General features: G+C 40.2%; 2 protein-coding genes across 4 annotated transcripts; both read left to right on the top strand.

The window, feature by feature from the left end:
- The first annotated feature begins 165 nt into the window (after nucleotides 1-165).
- On the top strand, nucleotides 166-9,221 carry SGCB (sarcoglycan beta). Of its 3 annotated transcripts, none has more exons than XM_082315635.1 (6): nucleotides 166-213; nucleotides 2,426-2,635; nucleotides 3,505-3,690; nucleotides 3,803-3,994; nucleotides 5,200-5,331; nucleotides 6,199-9,221. In XM_082315635.1, exons 1-6 carry the CDS (start codon nucleotides 190-192, stop codon nucleotides 6,400-6,402), a joined length of 948 nt encoding a protein of 315 aa, XP_082171761.1. In that variant the 5' UTR covers nucleotides 166-189; the 3' UTR covers nucleotides 6,403-9,221. The 3 variants fall into 3 exon arrangements, with proteins under 3 accessions (XP_082171761.1, XP_082171762.1, XP_082171763.1); XM_082315636.1 differs by lacking the exon at nucleotides 166-213 and adding an exon at nucleotides 236-1,276; XM_082315637.1 differs by lacking the exon at nucleotides 166-213 and adding an exon at nucleotides 2,791-3,171 and having other exon boundaries at nucleotides 2,550-2,635.
- Nucleotides 9,222-9,568: 347 nt separating this feature from the next.
- Nucleotides 9,569-17,964, top strand: LRRC66 (leucine rich repeat containing 66; the record flags this gene model as incomplete). The annotated part of the gene is made up of 4 exons (XM_082315019.1): nucleotides 9,569-10,061; nucleotides 12,461-12,630; nucleotides 13,188-13,518; nucleotides 14,967-17,964. The coding sequence occupies 4 exons, from the start codon at nucleotides 9,569-9,571 to the stop codon at nucleotides 17,585-17,587; spliced, it is 3,615 nt and encodes a 1,204-aa protein (XP_082171145.1). The 3' UTR covers nucleotides 17,588-17,964.
- Nucleotides 17,965-19,774: the final 1,810 nt, after the last annotated feature.

The raw sequence follows: 19,774 nt of genomic DNA on the forward strand, positions 1-19,774 counted from the left end.
GGCCCGGCCCGGCGGGGGGAACACCCGCTCGGCCGCCGGGTGGCGGCGCGGAGCCGCCTGGCACAGCACAGCGCAGAGCAGCGGAGCGGCACCGGGCGCGCCCCCGGCCGCGCCCCCGGCCGCCTCCCTCCCCGCGCCGCAAGGGGGCGCCCGCGGGCCCCTCCGCAGCGGCGGCGGCGGCGGAGGAAGATGGCGGCGGCCGCCTCCGAGCAGGTCTGTCCCCGCCGAGAGGCAGGCACGGGGAGGCGGCGGGGCCCTCCCCGCCAGGGCGAGGGGGGAGCGAGGCCCGCCCCGCCGCCCGCGGGGCCGCGGCGAGCCGCCCGAGCAGCCGCTCCGGCCGAGGGGCGCTGCTTGTGGAGGGGACGCTCGGGCGGGGGCGCCATTTTCGCGGCGGTGGCCGAGGGTGGTTTGGTGCCGGAGCCCTCCGGAGCGGCGGGAGTGCGGGGTGGCGGCGGGCCGCCCCGGTCCCCCTGCTCCCCACCGCCTGCACCGAGCGGGGAGGGGAGGAACAGCGCTTGGGCGGCGTTTCCGAGCCGTGCCCGGCGCTGTCCGGGAAGGACGGCCCTTGCCTGGCCGGGGCGAGGCAGCCTGAGCCCGCTGCCGGGGCGGGAGGCTGCAGCCCGGAGCTCCGCCGTCCGGCCCGCAGGCGCACGGTCTCTGACAAAGAAAAATACTTTCCGCTTTCGAAATAAAGCGTTCTGGCATTTCTGCACAGGAATGTAACTGTCTTGCGTCAACAGGCACTTGCCGCTAGTGAGTGACGCGGGAAGCAGCTGGTCGGTGCGGTTGGTATTTGTAGGCCTGCGCTGTCGGTCGTCTTGCTGCGCTGGCACGAGTGTGGTAGCTCAGCGGCGGTGTATAAATAAGACTGGGGCTCAGACTGGGGCTCAGCATCCGAGGTCTCACACGGGCGTGAAAGCTAAATTTGTCCAGAGGGGCGTCACCGTCACCCAGTCGGAGGGCTGGGACGGGGGCTCCGGCAGCGCCGCGCAAGCCGGAGGGAAGAGAACGGAGCGGGCCGAGGGCTCGTCCTTCAGGAACTCCTGCATCTCCATGGGACTTCCAGTCAGTCAGTCTGCGTACGTGCCTGTGTGCCGGTGGCGGCAGTGGGTAGGAAGCCCCAGATTCCTGGGGGGTCCTGTACCCGCCTCGTCGCAGGTGCCATAGGAAGCACTGCCTAGTTCTGCATGGATGCTCCAGCACTTCTTCCAGCGATCACCATTCCAGCCATGTTCTCCCAGTCCTGGTGCTGTTTTCTGTTGTGCTGCCTTACCAGGTGAAAAAAACTACATTGGAGTTTTATCTCGCCGTCACATCCTTTCAAGAACACACTGTCCTCAGAACAAGATACTTACTGTCCTGTCGTACAAGATTTCCCCAGAGCACAAACCTCTTTTCTCAGTTTCCCTGCCTAGCCAATTCTGAGTTTGTGCAGGGTTAGGGTGGCTTCCAGAACATCACCGAGGAAGCCCTCCATAAACCTGTTCAGGTCAAGCACCTTTCTGAACACCATTTCCTTGTTCTTTGGCAACAGAAGAAAACAAGACGTTTTTGCCCGTTATATCCGTATAGACATACACAAGTGCAGCGAGTTTAAGGTGCAGCTTCAGGATTCATTTCAGATGAACAAACTTAATCCTATCAAAAAGATCAAGCCCCTTCTTTGAAGAGTTGAACCCTTAAATAGCAACCTGTTCCATTCAAGGGAGGTAGAACAAAATTTTGGACAAGTTCCAAAAATACATCAAAGGTTTATTTTTCTTTATGAATAGCTACAAGAGTTTCCTCTACATATTAATTTGTTACATTGACAGGCTCTCTCTTGCAGTCTAGTAACTTCAAATGATTAAACTAAACCTAGGCTGGCCAAGTTCCCCATGCCAGGTTTGAAGCCTTACTTTTTCTTAGTGCTGCATGCAAGCAATAGAAATTGAATGCAAACCCTGTGCTATCAAACTAACATTAAAACTGTATCATCCACCACACTCCTTTTGCATAGACTCCTTGAGCGTCTATCCCGCATTAGCATGAAGGGAACTAAAATCCTGTGTATTGGTAAATGGCCTGCAGGATTATGTCCTGAATTGTCCCCAAGAGGTAAAAACTTGATGAAGTTCTTTACAGCTGTTTTTTTTACTACAATGATGTCATTAATAATTCCTATCTGCCATGATAAAAATGAGATATAAAAACATATTGTCGGGATATATCGGGATTTTAATTTTAGTCAATGTGTTAGCACAGATTGCAGTGGTTGTAAATGTGTATTCCAGGTATAGAGTGGCAGACTGAAATATAATATTGAACATAATGTCTAATACATTCCACTAGTCAATTCAAATTTATATTTTTTGCATACATATATGTGTGTCATTTCAGTGGATTTACATGCCTTATAACAGCTAATCCATGCTTTGTATTACAGCAAAGTTCTAATGGCCCAGTGAAGAAGTCTATGCGAGAGAAGGCTGTGGAACGCAGGAACGTTAATAAGGAGCACAACAGTAACTTTAAAGCAGGATACATTCCAATTGATGAAGACCGTCTCCATAAGACAGGGTTACGTGGCAGGAAAGGCAACTTGGCCATTTGTGTGATTGTTCTTCTTTTTATTTTGGCTGTCATCAATCTGATTGTGAGTATAATACTTAGGTTGTAAGCAACATTAGGACGTATTTAATTTTGATGATTTATTACAGAAATATAACTTATTCCAGTATGGCTGAGAAGGACTTAAAATGTACTGAAGGAGATTTCTCGTTTTTCCCTTTCTTTTTTGTTCTTTTGTAGTCTGAGCAAGATTAGATGGAAGAATCTTATAAGTTCAGTCACAATTACTTCAGTTATCATGGTCCCAGCAAGGAACCTACCATTTATGCAACACAGAATTAGGAACCCTGAAAGTGCCTCTCCATTCCCCAGACTCAGTAACAGCACATGTGCGAAGTGTTATCAGTGCAGTACAAATGCATTCAGGATAAACTGTTACTCCGGGAACATTTTACATACAATAACAGAGCTGCACGTGAGCATTCAGAATTAATCAGCCACAGCACTTTAAACCTTCATTGTTGTAATTACCACCTTTTTATTGCTTGATCAATGAGAAGTAATACATTATTTTTGATAACTGGACATCCACCTGTGAAGGTGCTTTCTTGTAGTTCAAGGGTAAGTATATCCTGAGTTGAGCTACTTTGTTCAGGAGATTTGTTTAGCTAATGATACCATGGTTACCCTTAAACAGGAGAAAGATTTAATTATGGATGTGATTTAATTTCATATATATATATATTTTTTAGATATACACAAATTATTTTAGTTACCATTTCTGATGTTTCCAGTAGGAATTAAACAGTGAATTAAAGTAAATTCACACCTAACGCTCATTTAAACACTAGTATTCATAATTATTTCAAATAAAACATCTAGTTAATACAATACTTGTGCTGAGAAGATCCAAACAATCAAAGTAATCTTTGAAAATGTGTGTTACTCTTTCAGATTACACTAGTTATCTGGGCAGTGATTCGAATCGGTCCCAATGGTTGTGACAGTATGGAGTTCCATGAGAGCGGCTTGTTGCGGTTTAAGCAAGTTTCTGACATGGGTGTTATACATCCATTATATAAAAGCACTGTAGGAGGCAGACGTAATGAAGATTTGGTGATCACTGGAAATAATCAGCCTGTAAGTTATATCATGAATTGAAAGTTTGTGAGCAACGCCATAGAATTACGCTCACATTATTAATAAACATTGTATTTGAATCATCGTTAACTTCATGACTTTATTTCTGAAGATTGTATTTCAGCAAGGAACAACCAAGCTTAGTGTGGAAAAAGACAAAACTTCTATTACCAGCGATATTGGCATGGAATTTGTTGACCCACGGACACAAAATACCTTGTTCAGCACAGACTATGAAACTCATGAGTTTCATCTGCCAAATGGAGTTAAAATCTTGAATGTACAAAAAGCCTCTACAGAGAGGGTATGTCTCTTTTAACTACCTCTTACTTTTTGTAAAAGCTCATTACAGTTGTAGAATAAGGAGAAAAAAGTTTACTAATCTGATCTTTCAAGCATATTTAGAAATTTGACTAAATGTAGCTAAAAATGCAGCTCTGAAAATGTAAATCGCCCTAAAAATTAGAACAGAAATGAAAACTGACATCATTAAATGAGTGTAATATCGGGAATACCATGCCAACTAGGTCTGTGTCTTTTTATTAAACATTTATCCATTTATGCATGGGTAACTGTTTCAGAAATAAAATTTCCATGAAAAGCTTCTCTGTTTCTAGTAAGATCTTACAAAAATAATTACCAGATCTTCATGTATCATTTTCCTTGTATTGGAGGTAAATGTTAATACAATCAGAATTTCAGAAGTCTGAGTAAAAGCGTAGAGAATAATCACAGTGTTATAGGAGTTGTGTCAGTTCATGGCTTCTAGGTTAAACATGTTCTTAGTTTGGTTTCTATATTAAATATTCTTTATTTATCAGAAAACTAAAAAACCTAAATGTCAGGGTGCGTACATTTAAAATGTTGATCTTAATGTCAGACTAAAATTTCTTTCTTGCACATCATCACTCATAATAAAGCCTTTACAGATGGAGTACAGTGCATAGTTCTTCTGTATAACATTAGTAGAGTAGTATCAGTGGTTTTATAGAGGGTTGAGCGTGCCTTAGGAAGCATTGCACAACACTGTTAAGGATGAAAAGAATTTAGTTTGCTCTTCTTTGTGTTTCCTCTGCAAGGCTAACCATTAAATAGTATGTTCCAGGAAAAAAAAACAAAACCAAACTTATAAATACATAGGAGGAATAGATTAAATAAAAACAGGGGAGTGAGTTAGTTTATATAACCAGTCCTAACAGGAAGCCTGTATTTGCTATGAGTGTTAACTGTGTATCCCATAAAATTGCCATATGAATTGTTATTTTTATCATAAAAATAAACTATTTTACATACCTTCCACGATTAAGTAATCCTTGTTTTTAAATGTGAATGTGAAAATAACAAATGGGCAGAAGCTTCATAGGCATCATGGCAGAAGGGCAAAAAGTACATTGAAGTTTTTTATTCCATTGTGTAGCAATATTTTTAAGGTAATTAAAGTTACTCAGACAAACCCAGGTGATACATCTTCATTGATCTGTAATACACTTTTTTTGTTTATGTTTTTAGATTACCAGCAATGCAACCAGTGATCTAAACATAAAGGTCGATGGCCGTGCTATTGTCCGTGGAAACGAAGGTGTTTTCATCACAGGCAAGACCATTGAGTTTCGAATGGGGGGTAACATGGAACTTAAAGCAGTAAGTATTTCAAGTCAGCATTTTTTGAACAGCTTAGTTTCAAATTCAGGCTGATAATAAACTGATGTAGCTTTATATGATTTCAAATTTTATATAAAGTAGTCATGTGTAAAAGTTTAGTTGCAGTCAGTGTATTTAGTAGGATTTTAAAAGGTGGTTTATTACTTTGCTGTTAATTAGTAGTTCAATAGTTTTCAGGTAAAAATGATTTACTACTGTTAAGACGCTAAAAACGCACAATGCAATTAAAGCTAAGCTCTTGGCCTCTGCACTGAATCGAATACCAAAGGGAATTCATCTTCTCTTCTGGAGGCTTTACGGGGGTCAGCAACCTTTGACAGAGGAGCAGAGCATGCAGTCAGGAGCGCTACCTTCTGTGCTGCTGCAGTAAGACTTGCCAGCATTCGTTTAAGATTTTTGGAGATTGTCAAGATTGCAGGGCGTATGGAATGATGGAAAAGGTTAAAGGAGGATAAAAAATAGAGATACATGCACTTCTATTTCAACTATGAATTAATTTCACGTGTGAGTTCGAACACTGATTCCCGTGTCACGTCGGTATTTTTAGATTTACTGCATTTGCTAACAGGTCTGTAAAGTGAAAAGCCACACTACTGCTGTGTCTCTCAATACTGATCTACTACTGGAATAGCAAAGTACATTGCTGACCAAAATTGAGAAATTTATGGGCATTATTCACAAATTTAATTAAAAAATGAAACCTTGTCATATGTACTTTTTTCATTCTGTTGATTTCTACAGCCACCCTAAAGATGTCCTTTATTCATTAAACCAGCTTGTCCTTTCCAAAAACAACATGCCTTGTTTAAATTAGAAGTTGTACTTTTTTTTTCTCCCTCTTAATAGGAAAACAGCATTATCCTGAATGGAACTGTGATGGTCAGCCCATCGCGACTGCCAAGTTCTTCTCACGGGGAACAGTTTAGTAACGACGACTGGCTGCGTTTCAAGCTCTGTATGTGCGCCGACGGGACACTGTTCAAGGTTCAGGTGACAGGCTATAGCATGGGTTGTCAGACTTCTGTCAACCCGTGCGGAGCCACGCACTAAAACAGAAACCACTATCAATCAGGAGAGTTCTCTTTTGTGTTTACATATATTTATATGAAGTAATTGCATGCCTTCAAGGATTTCTGGTTTTACAGCAGTTTATACTAACATTTATTACATAATATTTTTAAGCAAAGGCTGTTACGTTCGGCAGTATTATGTCATCATCCTGTTAGCTGTAATCGTGGCACATACTGAAATACCTTCCTGAACTGGGATCAGTAGAATATATTTAAAGAAAGAACGTGATCTTAGCAACAATCTTGACTGCCTTCAGTTGCTTTAGAGGAGGTTTTTGTCCTGCATCCCAAGACCTTGAGGGCCGCTGAGAACACAGCTGTGATCTGAAGCACGTCAGCAGGAATGTCGATTTGTTGCCGGAAGTGGATTTGCCTAGGATGGCTGAAGTGGCAGATTTTTGTCTTCTCTTCATTTCTTGCCGAAGGTTGATATAATGATTTCCCCCGAAATTATGTGGTTTACCGTATGTGTACTAAGAGAGGGGCAATGGCAGATTCACTTCAAAATATTGCATTATTTCTGCCATATAGTCTCATGTAGTTAAAAAAAAAAAAACTATGCTAGCATAAATAATATTTGCAAAGTAATATCGAGTGTGGAAATGTAACTTTTGAAATAGTCTTGCAATTATTGAAGTGTTGCTTGAGCTCCCATTCTATCTGTGCAGTTTAGGCATTCTACAGTTGCTTAATTTATGTGAAGTATTTATAAAACGTGTTTATATTAGGAGTACATTTTTAAAGCTGTACTTATAGCTTGCTCACTACCCAAAAAAAGTGTTTTCCTGGGTTCTTTAATGTGAACAGTGTACGAATCCGTTATTCAACAGGTAATAATCTAAAGCATGACGGGTGCAGCAGTGTCTGAGATCAGGTCTCTTCTTCCCCATAAATGTCAGTACTGATGCATCACTGAGAACCTCGGAATTAAATTCTGAAGTTAAGCTGCAGGTCTATAATTCTAAACGTGATGGTATTGGATCCTCTGACAGCAGAGTAAATACATGTGTATCTGAATTTGTCAACAGTGAAACTGTGCCTATGGTGAACTGGGGCCCTATAGAAACTGTTACAGCCTTGTAACTGCTTTTGCAGAGGTAAGGTGCTCTGTACTAAAAATAGACCCGCTCCGTTATAAGAGTCCCTTTCCCCACCCCATGTGTGTCTTCAGTTTACAATAGTTTTGTTTTGCAGTACCATCAAGTAACCTTAATAACAGAGGCCACAAAGGTGACTTTGCAAGTGGCTTTTTGACAAGTTTTTCTAGATAAGCAGACACTTCTCTCCCTGTAAGTAAGTTGTGCAAACGTTACACATTAACTTCAGAATTGGTCATTTGTTATGGGAAGATAAACAATCTACCCTTGTTTTATAGCCCTCACAGTACACAGAATTCCACAAAATACAAATCAGCCCCTGCTGCAACGAGAACTTTGTATCTAAGGTCCTAATTCCTGTATTTACTAGGAGTCACTAAGTCCTCACGCAGGGTGTGTATGGGTGGAAGTGATTTCTAGAGGGGGATCCTTAGGTCAGGCGTTACGCCGCGTGGGAGGTCAGAGGGGTCACGTTTCCCTCATTGCTCAAAGGCAAAGCCAGATTTTGGTGCTCAGTAGATGCTGGGGTTTTGGGGGGTGGACAGCAGTGGAGCTGTTCTAACAAAAACAGAATAAACAGATTAAAATGTAGCAAAAGCCATTGAATTGCTCACACTAAAGGTTATGGGAAAGTACTAACGTTTTGCATACTGCCTTCATGAACTTCATAGTTTTACTAGAGTTAGTATTTATTAACCACTTCAACACACGTTTTGCTGAAAACATGCACACGTTTCCTGCTAAGTAGGGCCTCGATTAGTATCTGTTACAGAGGAGGAAATAAACTATAACATTTTTAGAATTTTCACTCTCATGCTAATGGAAGTTTGTCACTTTATTTTTATATATATAAATCCATATACACACACACATATAAAAATACAAGCAGCAGTATTCTCAAAGCTGAAATAGATCTTGAAAATGACAGATACTGCCTCGGTCAGGTAGATTAGACACGAAGAGCATACTAAAGCTCTTCTCTGGTTGATTCTGACATGCCTATATGCTAGTATTGGATTCTTGTGATTATCAAGAGTTCTTTTTAAAACACTGTATGTAACATAGCTGAAAGATTTGTCACAAAGGTACTCTTAAATCATGGTCTGGAGAGTTTGTTTTGAAGCGTGGATTTTCTGTCAAAACATAGCAAAACTGATCATACAAATACCAAATGAAATAAATTATCAATTTGTAAGCCACTATTTATGTATTGTTAATATATTTTGTTGACTTCACTACACAGTTTGAGAAATGTTGGCGCCACACATGCCTTGCGTTGTGCATTTATTTGTTATCTTCTAACTGCCTGAGGTACATTTTTCTATATGTATTTAAAACGTTGTGTGGCACATTATTTAGTTCAATCCCAGAGATGCACTTAAGGTTCTGTGTGTTTAAGGTACATTCTACATGCCTCTGTGTAAAACACCATACTAGGTACGTTGAAACAACTTAGATGTGAAGAGTTCTCAGCATATGTAAAGGTGGTGGTTGTTTCAAGAGCCGAAAGACAATTGAATTTCTAATCTTTGTTTTGAAATGAAACAATAAATTCTAAGATGCAGCTGTGGTTCAGAGGTGTTATTTGTAAGAATATAGTTTTTCATTAAAAATACATTGCTGTGTTACTGACATGGAAACGAGTATTTTATTGACTGTAAGTATGAAAATCATTCCACATCTATTCGTCATGGATTGTATCTGGTGGACTTTGCTCAGTGGTAATTGTGTGATACCTGAAGTAGAGTTCAAAAGTCTCCACAGTTGTTAGTTCACGAGTTCCTGAGCAGCTGTGTTTCTCTACCAAAAGGCTGGAAAAGAAAGAAAAGGTTCGGATTGTTTTTTGGGAGAGGTGGAGGGAGGGGGGAGGTTACCGGTTTATGAATGTTCTTTTTGAAACATACCTATGAGTCCGAAACAGTATGTTTAAGGCAAAAGGTTGGTAATGCTTTGGGTATTTGGTTTTTTTAATGTCAAAGTATTTCCGCTTTCTATTTAACTCTTGTTATGCTGAACTTACCATAATTTTACATTTTACATATAGATACTATGGATAACTTTCACTTGAGTGTCATAGCTGTCGTCCTTCACTTTCATCTTCCTGGATCAGTGGGAGCCAAGTCACAGCAGGTTGTTGTTGATACACATCACCCTTCAGACTGCCGGTGGGACGGGGCGTTCTCAGTGAATTGTTCGTTTACCGGAATGTCTACTATTCCAGATGTATCACAAACAGCAGTAACAGCTGATTTTAGTTACAATAATATTAAAACTTTTATGTGCACTGATGGAAGCAATGAAGAATGGATGCTAAAACACTTGAACCTCAGCAACAACCTGATTTCTGAACTCTCCTTAACCACTTTTAGAAATTTACCTCTTTTAGAAACGCTAAACCTCAATGGTAATGCCATCCACACCCTCACACTGGACGTACCTACGCCTGCACGTGGGTCTGAAAAGTATGGAAAAGGCTGTCGTCTCCTGCCTGCTTTGAAAGTATTGTCAGTTGAAAGAAATAATCTTGATACAGTTCCAAGAGGTAAGCATCTCAAAACCTCTAAGGGCCTCGCTCCCAAGGGGTAAGTTGGTTTTGGATATGATTCGGTACACCTTGCTGAATTCAGCGTGTGGCGATCTCATTTAATTACGCTTAAGGTGAGGGAAAGTTCCACCTGCATGCAAATACAGAGACTGAAGCAAATGGGTTGTTTCGGATTAGGCTGGGTCTTTTTATACATCTTTGCAATCGTAATGCCTTAATATCTGTCAAATATAACCAAATTTATCCTCTGAGAGCCCAAACAGTATTTTTCCTTGTTGTATAGAAAGGGAAGTAAGGATCTTTGGAAAAACACCAGCCTCCACAACCCAGTCATGAACCTTAACATCAAGGAAATTATGGATAACGAATTTCATATTACTCTTCAGAAGAAAGCCAATACTCTTTTAAATAAAACCTGCTCCAATTTCAGTATTTCACGAAGACAGGAAAATACATTTTGTTCAGTCAAAACAATGTTGCTCTATGCCATCTGACACCCGACCAAGGTGACACCTTCAAGACAGGGCTGTAAGGTTTTGATAGACTTTTAGACAGTGTTTGCTCGTCACTGAACTCTGCTAGGCATCGCAGCCTTTATGGCAGCCTCCATCCTCAGAAACAGATGGTTCACGTTGTCCAAGCGGTGTTTAAATGAAGCAGAAGCTGCACTACGAGCAACATTATCCTATGTGTTGTTCGCTGAATTTAACTGAGCTCTGATAACACCACCAGATTCATGAGCTCTAGATCTTGAAAATATGGGGCGGGGGGCAAACCAAAAACCCACTTATCTCCAAAGTCAGAAAAAGAGAATAATTTTGCACCTACACAGGGTCCTCGAAGTTCTGTTTTTCTCCTTTTTTTGATACTAAATAATTCTCTGGCATGCAGGAAACCATTTCACTTCGTTATTTTGTAGTATCTGTAAGGTTCCCATACAGACAGTATAGAAAAGCTTACATTATAAAATACATTGATGCAGATTTGATTTGTTTTGATAGATAAATATAACTACACATTATAGGATGCCTCAGTGGCTCAGACAGATCAAGCCTTTTCTAGAAAAGACTCAATTTTTAGATGTTAAAAGTCAAATTGCTATGCATCGTATCACCATACTTCAGGTTATACTTAAATCCTATATCATTTAAATACATGTTCAGAACTTTATTTTCCTCCTCCCAAATACTTCAGTAACATCCTTGGTTTTAAGCTCTGGTAAGAAAACACAAACTGAAGTTGTAGAGCGGAGGGATTTGGCCACAGAGAAGCCCTTCTCACAACCCCCACCCCAGGCGTCAGGCTGCTGCCCGCTGCTGCCACACCAGGGTATATTTTTGGCACAAATTTAGCTTCAGGGAAGCATCCAAACTACAATTCTTCGTGCAGGTGCAAGGAAGAATTTATGAACTGCCAGAACTTCTGAATGCCTTTCCTATCAGCTACCTCTAGTTTTACAGCAAGAATGAATCATTCTCTCTGCTTCTCACAATAAATCCAAAGATCAATTACTCAGCAAACGGAACGGCAAACTGGAATAATCGATTTCCAGTAAACCAGGTGACACCACGGGCAAAATGTTTGAGGAGAACTAGTAGCTTCTCAACAATGCTTTATGATCAAAAATCTCTTTTGAGGGACATTCGGGGGTTACAAACTGCGGTGATGCCGAGCGTTCCAGCGCCTGCCTTTCCCCGGGAACTTGCAGGCTGGAGCTTCGGGAGCTGCGTGCACAGCACCTGAGAAAAACGAGGCATCTCCAGCATTCAGAAGGGCTCCTTACGCACGACAGGTGCTGTCCTAACTAGGATATGCTGAAGAATATACTGTCATGCTTGGTAATTCACAGGCAGACAGGCATAAGCACCAAGTTTGTTTTCAGTCAGGTTTACATCCTACGAACATGGTTCAAATAATTCCACATACGAAAAACTCCCATGAACTTGCAGATGGCAACGAATAGGAGATATTGTATCACCTTTTGCATCTCTACCTTTTATTTACAATTAATGTATTTGAATTTTGTAAACAGAATACATTCCCCCCTTTTCACACTCCTCCTTTCCTACCTCCAGTTCTCCAGAGCAGCGTGCTCGAAGTACAGAGATCACAGTCGGGATAATTTTGATAGTACAAAGGAACACTACTGCTTTTATGGAGATGTGCATTTTCAAAACATGCATTGCTTGTGAATGTATTAACACGCCTGCCGCTGATCCTACGCAACTTTTAGAACGGGACAACCACTGCGCAGGACAAGCATAACTCAAAGCCTGCAGCCACTCATTGCAATAGGCAGGAATGGAAGGAATTTTGTTGCAAAGAACTTCAAAAAGCCACTTGACGCTATTGGGAAAACAAGAACATGAAATGTAAACCAGTTTTGTTCTTCCTAGGACTAGGCCTGCTGCAATCTTTACAAACTGTCCGCCTGTCATCCAATGCCATACGACAGATTGATCTGAATGATTTTCAAAACTGTTCACAGCTGAAGGACATCGACTTGCAAAACAACAAGATAACTAAAATTCATCCGGACGCCTTCAGGCACCTCAACAAATTACAGGTTGTAAAGCACTATTACAACTGTTTCAATGTTTTCCGTTAATCCCCATTAAAGATATTCATTATCAACTATTCAGCATGATTATATTGGTCTTTGATTATTATATTAGTATATAACTACAAAAACTAGAGCAAATGGTGAAAATAATCATTATTTTTATATAGCATGTATTTGCTTTTCATATATAGAAAAACACACACACTCGTAAACATACAAAATATAACCATAAATTTACCATTTATCTGTGCCACAAACTAATCCATAACTGGCTTAAATACACACACGTCCTTTTCTACCCCCATCCCTTCCATGGCGAGAGCCCTGCGGCTTCCCATTCACACAGAGGTAGTCTACAACCCGAGAATTCTAAATATACCACAATTTAAATTTTTCATTTAAATTAAAAAGCTTAGAACAATATCTTTGAAATCCTAACCAGAGGTATTGTTCCTGTAACTGCAAAACTGCTTGTATACTAAATAAATGTTATTGTTGATAGTGCAATTAGGATTCCATTGTAAGGCTTATCAAATTAATTCTGAATTATTTCCAAATAGGTCGTGGATCTCCGTGAAAATGCTCTGACAACCCCTTTACCACAGATATTAATCAGTTTGAACTTCTTTCGACTTGAAGTGGGTTTGTCAAATAACACCTGGATCGTTAACTGCAGACTAAATGCTTTCAAACATTTATTTTCTTTTCTTTTTGACTCCACGAGGAAAAAATGGAGTATTTCGTACAATAAATCTGCCAACAACTCACAGAAACCTCTGCTGTATCTTTCAAGTTTCCATTTAAACTGCAGTGACAGTGTTTTGCTCAAGAGGGCTGTAATCCCAACGGGGAAGACATCGGTGCTAAGCTGTGACTTGGACAACACAAGGGGTACGTAAAACAGGGACTCTATCCGTACGCTGCTAAAATCCAAAGGCATGCAGAATGATCACAGAAACCTGGTTTAAAAAGCGGATTTCTAAAGATACTGTTTAAAAATAACTGAACGACAATTTAACATGCACATTATTTCATTAGAAAGTAGCATACCGGCTAGAATATTTGAAAGTCATGTTTCCCAAAAAAAGTCTTCATCATCTTCATCGCCTTCCTTGCATTAAACTAATAAGTGACACCAGATTATACACAAATACATTTCAGTAAGTAGCACGTTGCAAATTTATCAGTTAATTTTTGGAATGCAAACAAAGGACCAACCAGCGGGGTGGCACTTCTCGGGCATGTAGAAAACTGAGAAGAATGCAACAGTGTTTCTAGTATTCAGTTAGAGCAAAATGAAATGAAAGTTTATTTGCAAGGGAAAGGATTTATATTTCTTCTAAAAAAGTACAGCTACTGTAGCACACAGTCCACTTCGGAAATGAATCTGGCATTTACAATTAATACAGAGCACTTGCAGTCCAAGCAACAAAATCTACAGAGCTAAGACTTCCCTTGCAGAAGGAAAACTCAGACCAAACTTAGAGCTGAAGGTGTATTTGTCATGTGCTATAAGGCAAAATGGTTTAACTCTAACGGACTGATAGGACTTTGAGGTGGTAAGGGTTTCCCCTGGGAACACTTTATCCCCAAATGAAAATACCTAGGGTCTATCAGAAATGCCACCCGCTTTGCCTATTAACAAGGAAAGTCATGGAAACCCTGATCATGGGATTAAAATCAACACACTGGATTGCGGCAAAACTCAACTGGGAACGCAAGCAGATCCAAAGGCAAAGGTGTACATACAGCCTTGAAACGCACCCCGAAAGCCAACCACCAGCCGTGGCCTGCGCTAGCTAAGGTTGGAACAATTTGTATCGGTAGATACAAATATCCTCGGTTTTCAAACCTTTCTGCTGCAGTCAAAGCAGTAACTATGGGAAAATCACAGTGGTTGAAACACGGACAGTTAACTAGCGAAGTTTTGTCTCATAACAGCCCACAGTGACCACGGCCACGCTGGAGAACGGCTGGCTATAAATATGGATCTTCCACGAGGGAGACCAGGTGTTCCTAGTGTGACCCAGAACATACTTAGATAATTTCAGTGACCTCCTCCCTCACCCATGCCATTTTTCTTGCAAAGTCTGCTATTAAAACCCCATACTTACTGTGTTTTAAATGCGTGGCAGGAAATATATGATGGTTTAACAGATACTTGGTACCATGTAAAATGACTATGGATAGATAAAAAGAAAATGGATTTCATAATAAATAGTTAAAATTATCAAAGATAGGTCAGGGTATGTTCTTACAGAAATACCTTTACCCTGCAAACAAAGTATCCTATACTTTTAAGAAAGATTTAGTTTGTATTTTCTTTTATTTTATTTCAGATAATGGAGTCTCTTGGTGGACACCTAAAGGCAGAATTTCAAAAGATAATAGTCTTCCTCATATGACACTGGATAAAATGAATAATTTAGTGATACACAATGCTGAGAAAACTGCTGAAGGGTTATATTTCTGTATTTTTAATACAACAAAGGAGAAATATCTCATCTATAATATACAGGTGAAAGAAAGGGTTTCGACATTTTTGGTTCGAAAAGCCCGGGACACTACCACTGTTTTTAGACAAGGAAGAACGGAACAAGACCTTACTTTGGCTGTCTGCCTCTCGGTGCTCATCACGTTTGTTTGTGCTTTTTGTCTGGGTGCTTTTGCTAGACCCTACCTTGTGAGCCTGTGGAGACTCATGCGCAGGAACAAAAATTCAGGTTCAGAACACACTTATTCTAACCAAGCTTTTTCAGATGAAACCTTGAGCAGAGAGTGCTCTGCAAGCAAACCAACAAATCTGCAGCATAATTTGTTCATTTATGATGAGAATTCCTCAAGAAACACATGCATTTTTCCTACAGAAACTTCTACTTTGCATGAAAATTTCATTGATAGCAGCATACATGCACCAGAAGAGTACCAGAAACAAAGCAATGAGATCAACGTGAAGAAAAAAACAGTGATTTCAGACATCAAAACTAGTATCAGCAATGATAAAAATAGAAATGTTGATAATAATGGACTACTTTCTGTAAGGACAGATTACAAGAACAGCAATGAAGTAAGGCCAAGAAAATTAATGACTAATAACGTTTCATTATGGAAAGATTCACTGACTCACACTGACTCTTCAGATTCGGATTTATCCTTCACGGGAGAAACTGGCTTTCCATCTTCCACAGTACAAACACATACAGTCGGACAAGATTCTAGGAACAGCAAGGTAAGCAGCAGCTCTGGCCCGCTGCAGTCTGAGATCACAAAAGCTACACCACATTCTCCTGAGAGAAAAGGTATTGCTGCGCATAATGAACCCACGAGTACTACAACATTTATGCCTGGAAGGCAACGCTGTGACGAACAACTTGGTCTAAATGGCAACATAAACATAACCAGTGATGTGGGAGATTTTATTTTACCCAGTAGCTGCAAGAGATACAGAAATATTGAGAATTTAAGTGTCTACCAAACAACAGAAAACTCTCCTCTTACAGAGTACGACTGTAAAACGGAACGTACAAATGAAAAAGATGCTTCAGCAGATATATTTGGCGATAGTTCATCTGAAGGGACTCCATTCACAATGAGTGACTGTAGTTCTTTAGCAGACCTTGAACTGGAACAGCCTGACGTTAGTGGCAACCTGCCGGTCTGTCAGGCGTCGCTAGAGGAAGCCGATACGAACAGTGGAACTGAGAAGTTCCCAACACTGCCAGAGTCTCCAAATATTGCTGCTGAACTTCAGCATATTGGGAAAAATGAAGACGAGACCACTGCGTATTTTGAAACCGCAATTAATTATGGATCAGATACCATCATGCCTGAAACGGCATCACCTTACGCTGATAAATGTGGTGACCATGTAAGCACGTCAGATTCAGACACAGTCAGTTCTTCAAGTCAAGAAGTTCCTGATGCGTTTGATTGTTTTACTAATGCAGAGTCAACAGTACAAAACTCTGTTTCTGATTCTCTGCACAATCAAAGTACAAATTTTGGTAGTACATTACTTTCGTTAAAACATTCTCCCACGTATGACACAGATACAGAGAACGCTGCTGAAGAGGCTGAATGGCAGCTGTATCAGTTTCCCATCGAACCACAGCATTCCCTCAGCTTCAGTCCCACTCGACAGAAAGAAAACGCACCAGAGGGAAGTACAGACGAGCACACAGATAGGAACTCCTCTGAAAAGAATCATGGTGAAGGGGACATCACATTAAGAAGAAACACGAGTACATCTGAGGACAATGATTTTATTTTTGCTCCCATTGATATTGGTTTGAATGAAATTGTTAAAAAAACATCGCTAGTGCATTCCAGCAGCGAATCCTCTCTTCAATCTCTGCCTGAACACACAGCTGAAAAACATTTTACAGTTTTTACAGAGAAAGATGACTTGCTACCACAGGAGAAGCAGGTGAACACAACTACGGCTTGTGCAGATAAAATGCAAAGAGGTTTTAATGAGAAAGACTGTGATGGCTACACAGAATTACAGGATACCAGCAACTGTCGTCTGCCTGAAGAAACACAGTCTTGCAATCTTATGGCAGATTTGCTGCATCTTCACTCCTCTGGGAAAACACAGTCACTCTTCAACACAGAAGGTCATTTCCAGCTGGGTCAGAGTGACGAGGATGCTTATTCCTTCTCAGTCCCGCAAGGCTTCTTCAATGAAAGCACACGAGACAGTTCATGTTCATTCCCACAAAAGCCTACAGGAAATATAATCTCCGACAGCGCTGATTCCAGCAAGACGGAGGATGACACTACTTTGACAGGACTGGAGACCAATTCTACAACAGCTGTCAGCCTCCAAAATTCAAGTGAAAAACTCAGTCAAAAAAGTCAGACCAGTTTAGGACAGGGCCAGTTTTTTGTAAAGAAAAAAAGAGCATTTGACGGATTTGCTAATCTTTTGCAAAGCAAGAGAACAAACTTCAATAGTTGAGACACAAAAGTATAACACTAAGCTCCCACAGTGTTTATGTCATACAGTAGGTGCAAAAATGATTGTGTCTTAAAATGAAGTGTGTAGCTTTTAATAACTGTTAAATACCATGGGTTGTTTTGGCCCCCCCCATACAACTATCTGCCTTTAACTTCAGAAATCCAAGTTATGGAACTAGACTCAACAATGAGATGTACAAAGCCTGGAGCTATCCAATTTAAAAACACCATAATTCCAAAGGGTAATTCAGGGCAGAAGCCATGGACTTTTGTTTAGAAGGGTACTTGTAAAAAAAACAAGAATAGATTTTATGAAAAACAACTCTAGGATACTCAAAAGAGTAAACTACTCTGTAAGTATAACTGACAATAAAGCTTTTGCTGAGTTACAATAATATATATTTACTTGTTCATTATTGTGGGTACTAAGATATTAGTTTCTCTTAGAATTTGCCTCTGATATAAACTGTTTTGTTTCTCTTTGTCCAAAATAAATGTAACACTGAAATTATTATTACTATTACTGTGTTTTCCTGTGGGACTCACCCTATACAGTGAAGTAGTACATATTACTGTCTTCTGCTTTTTGAACCAAATTTGTGGATTAAGTGTCCCAATTCCCACAGTTTTGCAAAGATAGGTAAAGTCCAAGCAATATTTAATTACATTTAAAAAACTACTTTTTTAACTTGGCAGGACATAGAGAGTAATGAAACCCTTCTTTCTCAAAGACACAGAACAGAATTCAAACCTTGCAGAAAAGTTAGTTATGGAGATCTAGCTACTGCTTGGACATCACCTGTGGTTTGCAGATGGGATGACATGGGCAGGGTAATTTAAAAAAAAGACAACCTACTATTACTAAGGCATAACTCCCTATGAAAAAGGATCCTATACCCACTTCAGAATTTTACTGAGAGGGACAAATCAAGAGCAGCTCAAAACTGCTGCACTAGAATATCAAGAGCTTGATACGCAGTAACTTTTTCTGTGCCAAAAGATAACAAATATAAGATAAAATACGGCCCAAGGCCCTTTTAACATACACAGTATCACTGATGTAGTCCTTGAAGGGGAACGCCATCACGAAGGGGAACAGCCCCAGGTTCCCAGAAAATGCAGGAGGCTGGCCAGCAACTCTGGGAAAACTCTGTTACGAAGACACAATTAATTCACTAAACACTCTGAACAGAAGGAACACATTTCAATTCCACCAGATGAGCAGCAAGTCCAATGGCACAGTACATCTTTGAAACTATCTTTAAAGAGAAAGCTAGGGAAGAACAAAGAGATACTGACAGAAGCTAATCATTTTTGTTAACTTCACGTACTTGGAACTAACAAATAAATAAATAAATAAATAAATAAATAAATAGTGCAAAAAACTTAAGAGGCAAGTAAAAGCAACTGAAGGAGACCAGTACTGATATTATTTGATCTTTTGAAAAATATTTTCTTTAGCACCTTCACACATCTAGCATCACAATTATCAGTTATAGAGTTACTGAGCCAAGTCACCTATGCTTAGATCTCCTGTTGGCTTGTTTGGGGTTTTTTTCTGGCTGATTTTCTCAAAATCTCTAACATAACTCAATACAGGTTATATGGCAGTTTCAGGTAGGCACTGCATGGATTTGATTTAGGCCACCACAGTATTTGCAAATAACTGCACTCAGTAACATCTGTAATTCAACTACAAGCAATGAATCTGCTGTCATTCACACAGATCTTCTTGCTTTCCAATTAGTTCTTGGAAGATTTCTGTTCTTTTTGCTCCAGTACTCAGTGGTATCTAAACTGATAACTAAGCAGCTTTTTTAAGAGCAGGTACTGGCTTAATTCCTTCAGTAGGAGTCCACTCAGGAGCTAAGGATGAAATCATCTTCGGAAGAAATTTATAATTTGTCATCAAATTATTCATGAGTTTAAGGGTTTGATTTTGTTTTCTGTTCTTCAAACACAGGAGAAAGTTTTACGTATTTAACTGTCCAGAATTGTTCATACAGTCTGACTAGACAAGAACTAAATGACAAAACACTCAAATGTGCAAATCACAGCATTCCCAGCAACGTTAAAAATACAGTAATTCTAAAATAAAGTATGTTTCCCAATACAACTCATTCCTTCACTGTATAAATGTCTGCAAATGTTATACTACTGCAACTTTCCTCTCCTAATCCCCACAGTC

The sequence above is a fragment of the Platalea leucorodia genome (genome assembly GCF_965183815.1).
Source record: "Platalea leucorodia genome assembly, chromosome: 6".
NCBI lineage: Eukaryota > Metazoa > Chordata > Aves > Pelecaniformes > Threskiornithidae > Platalea > Platalea leucorodia.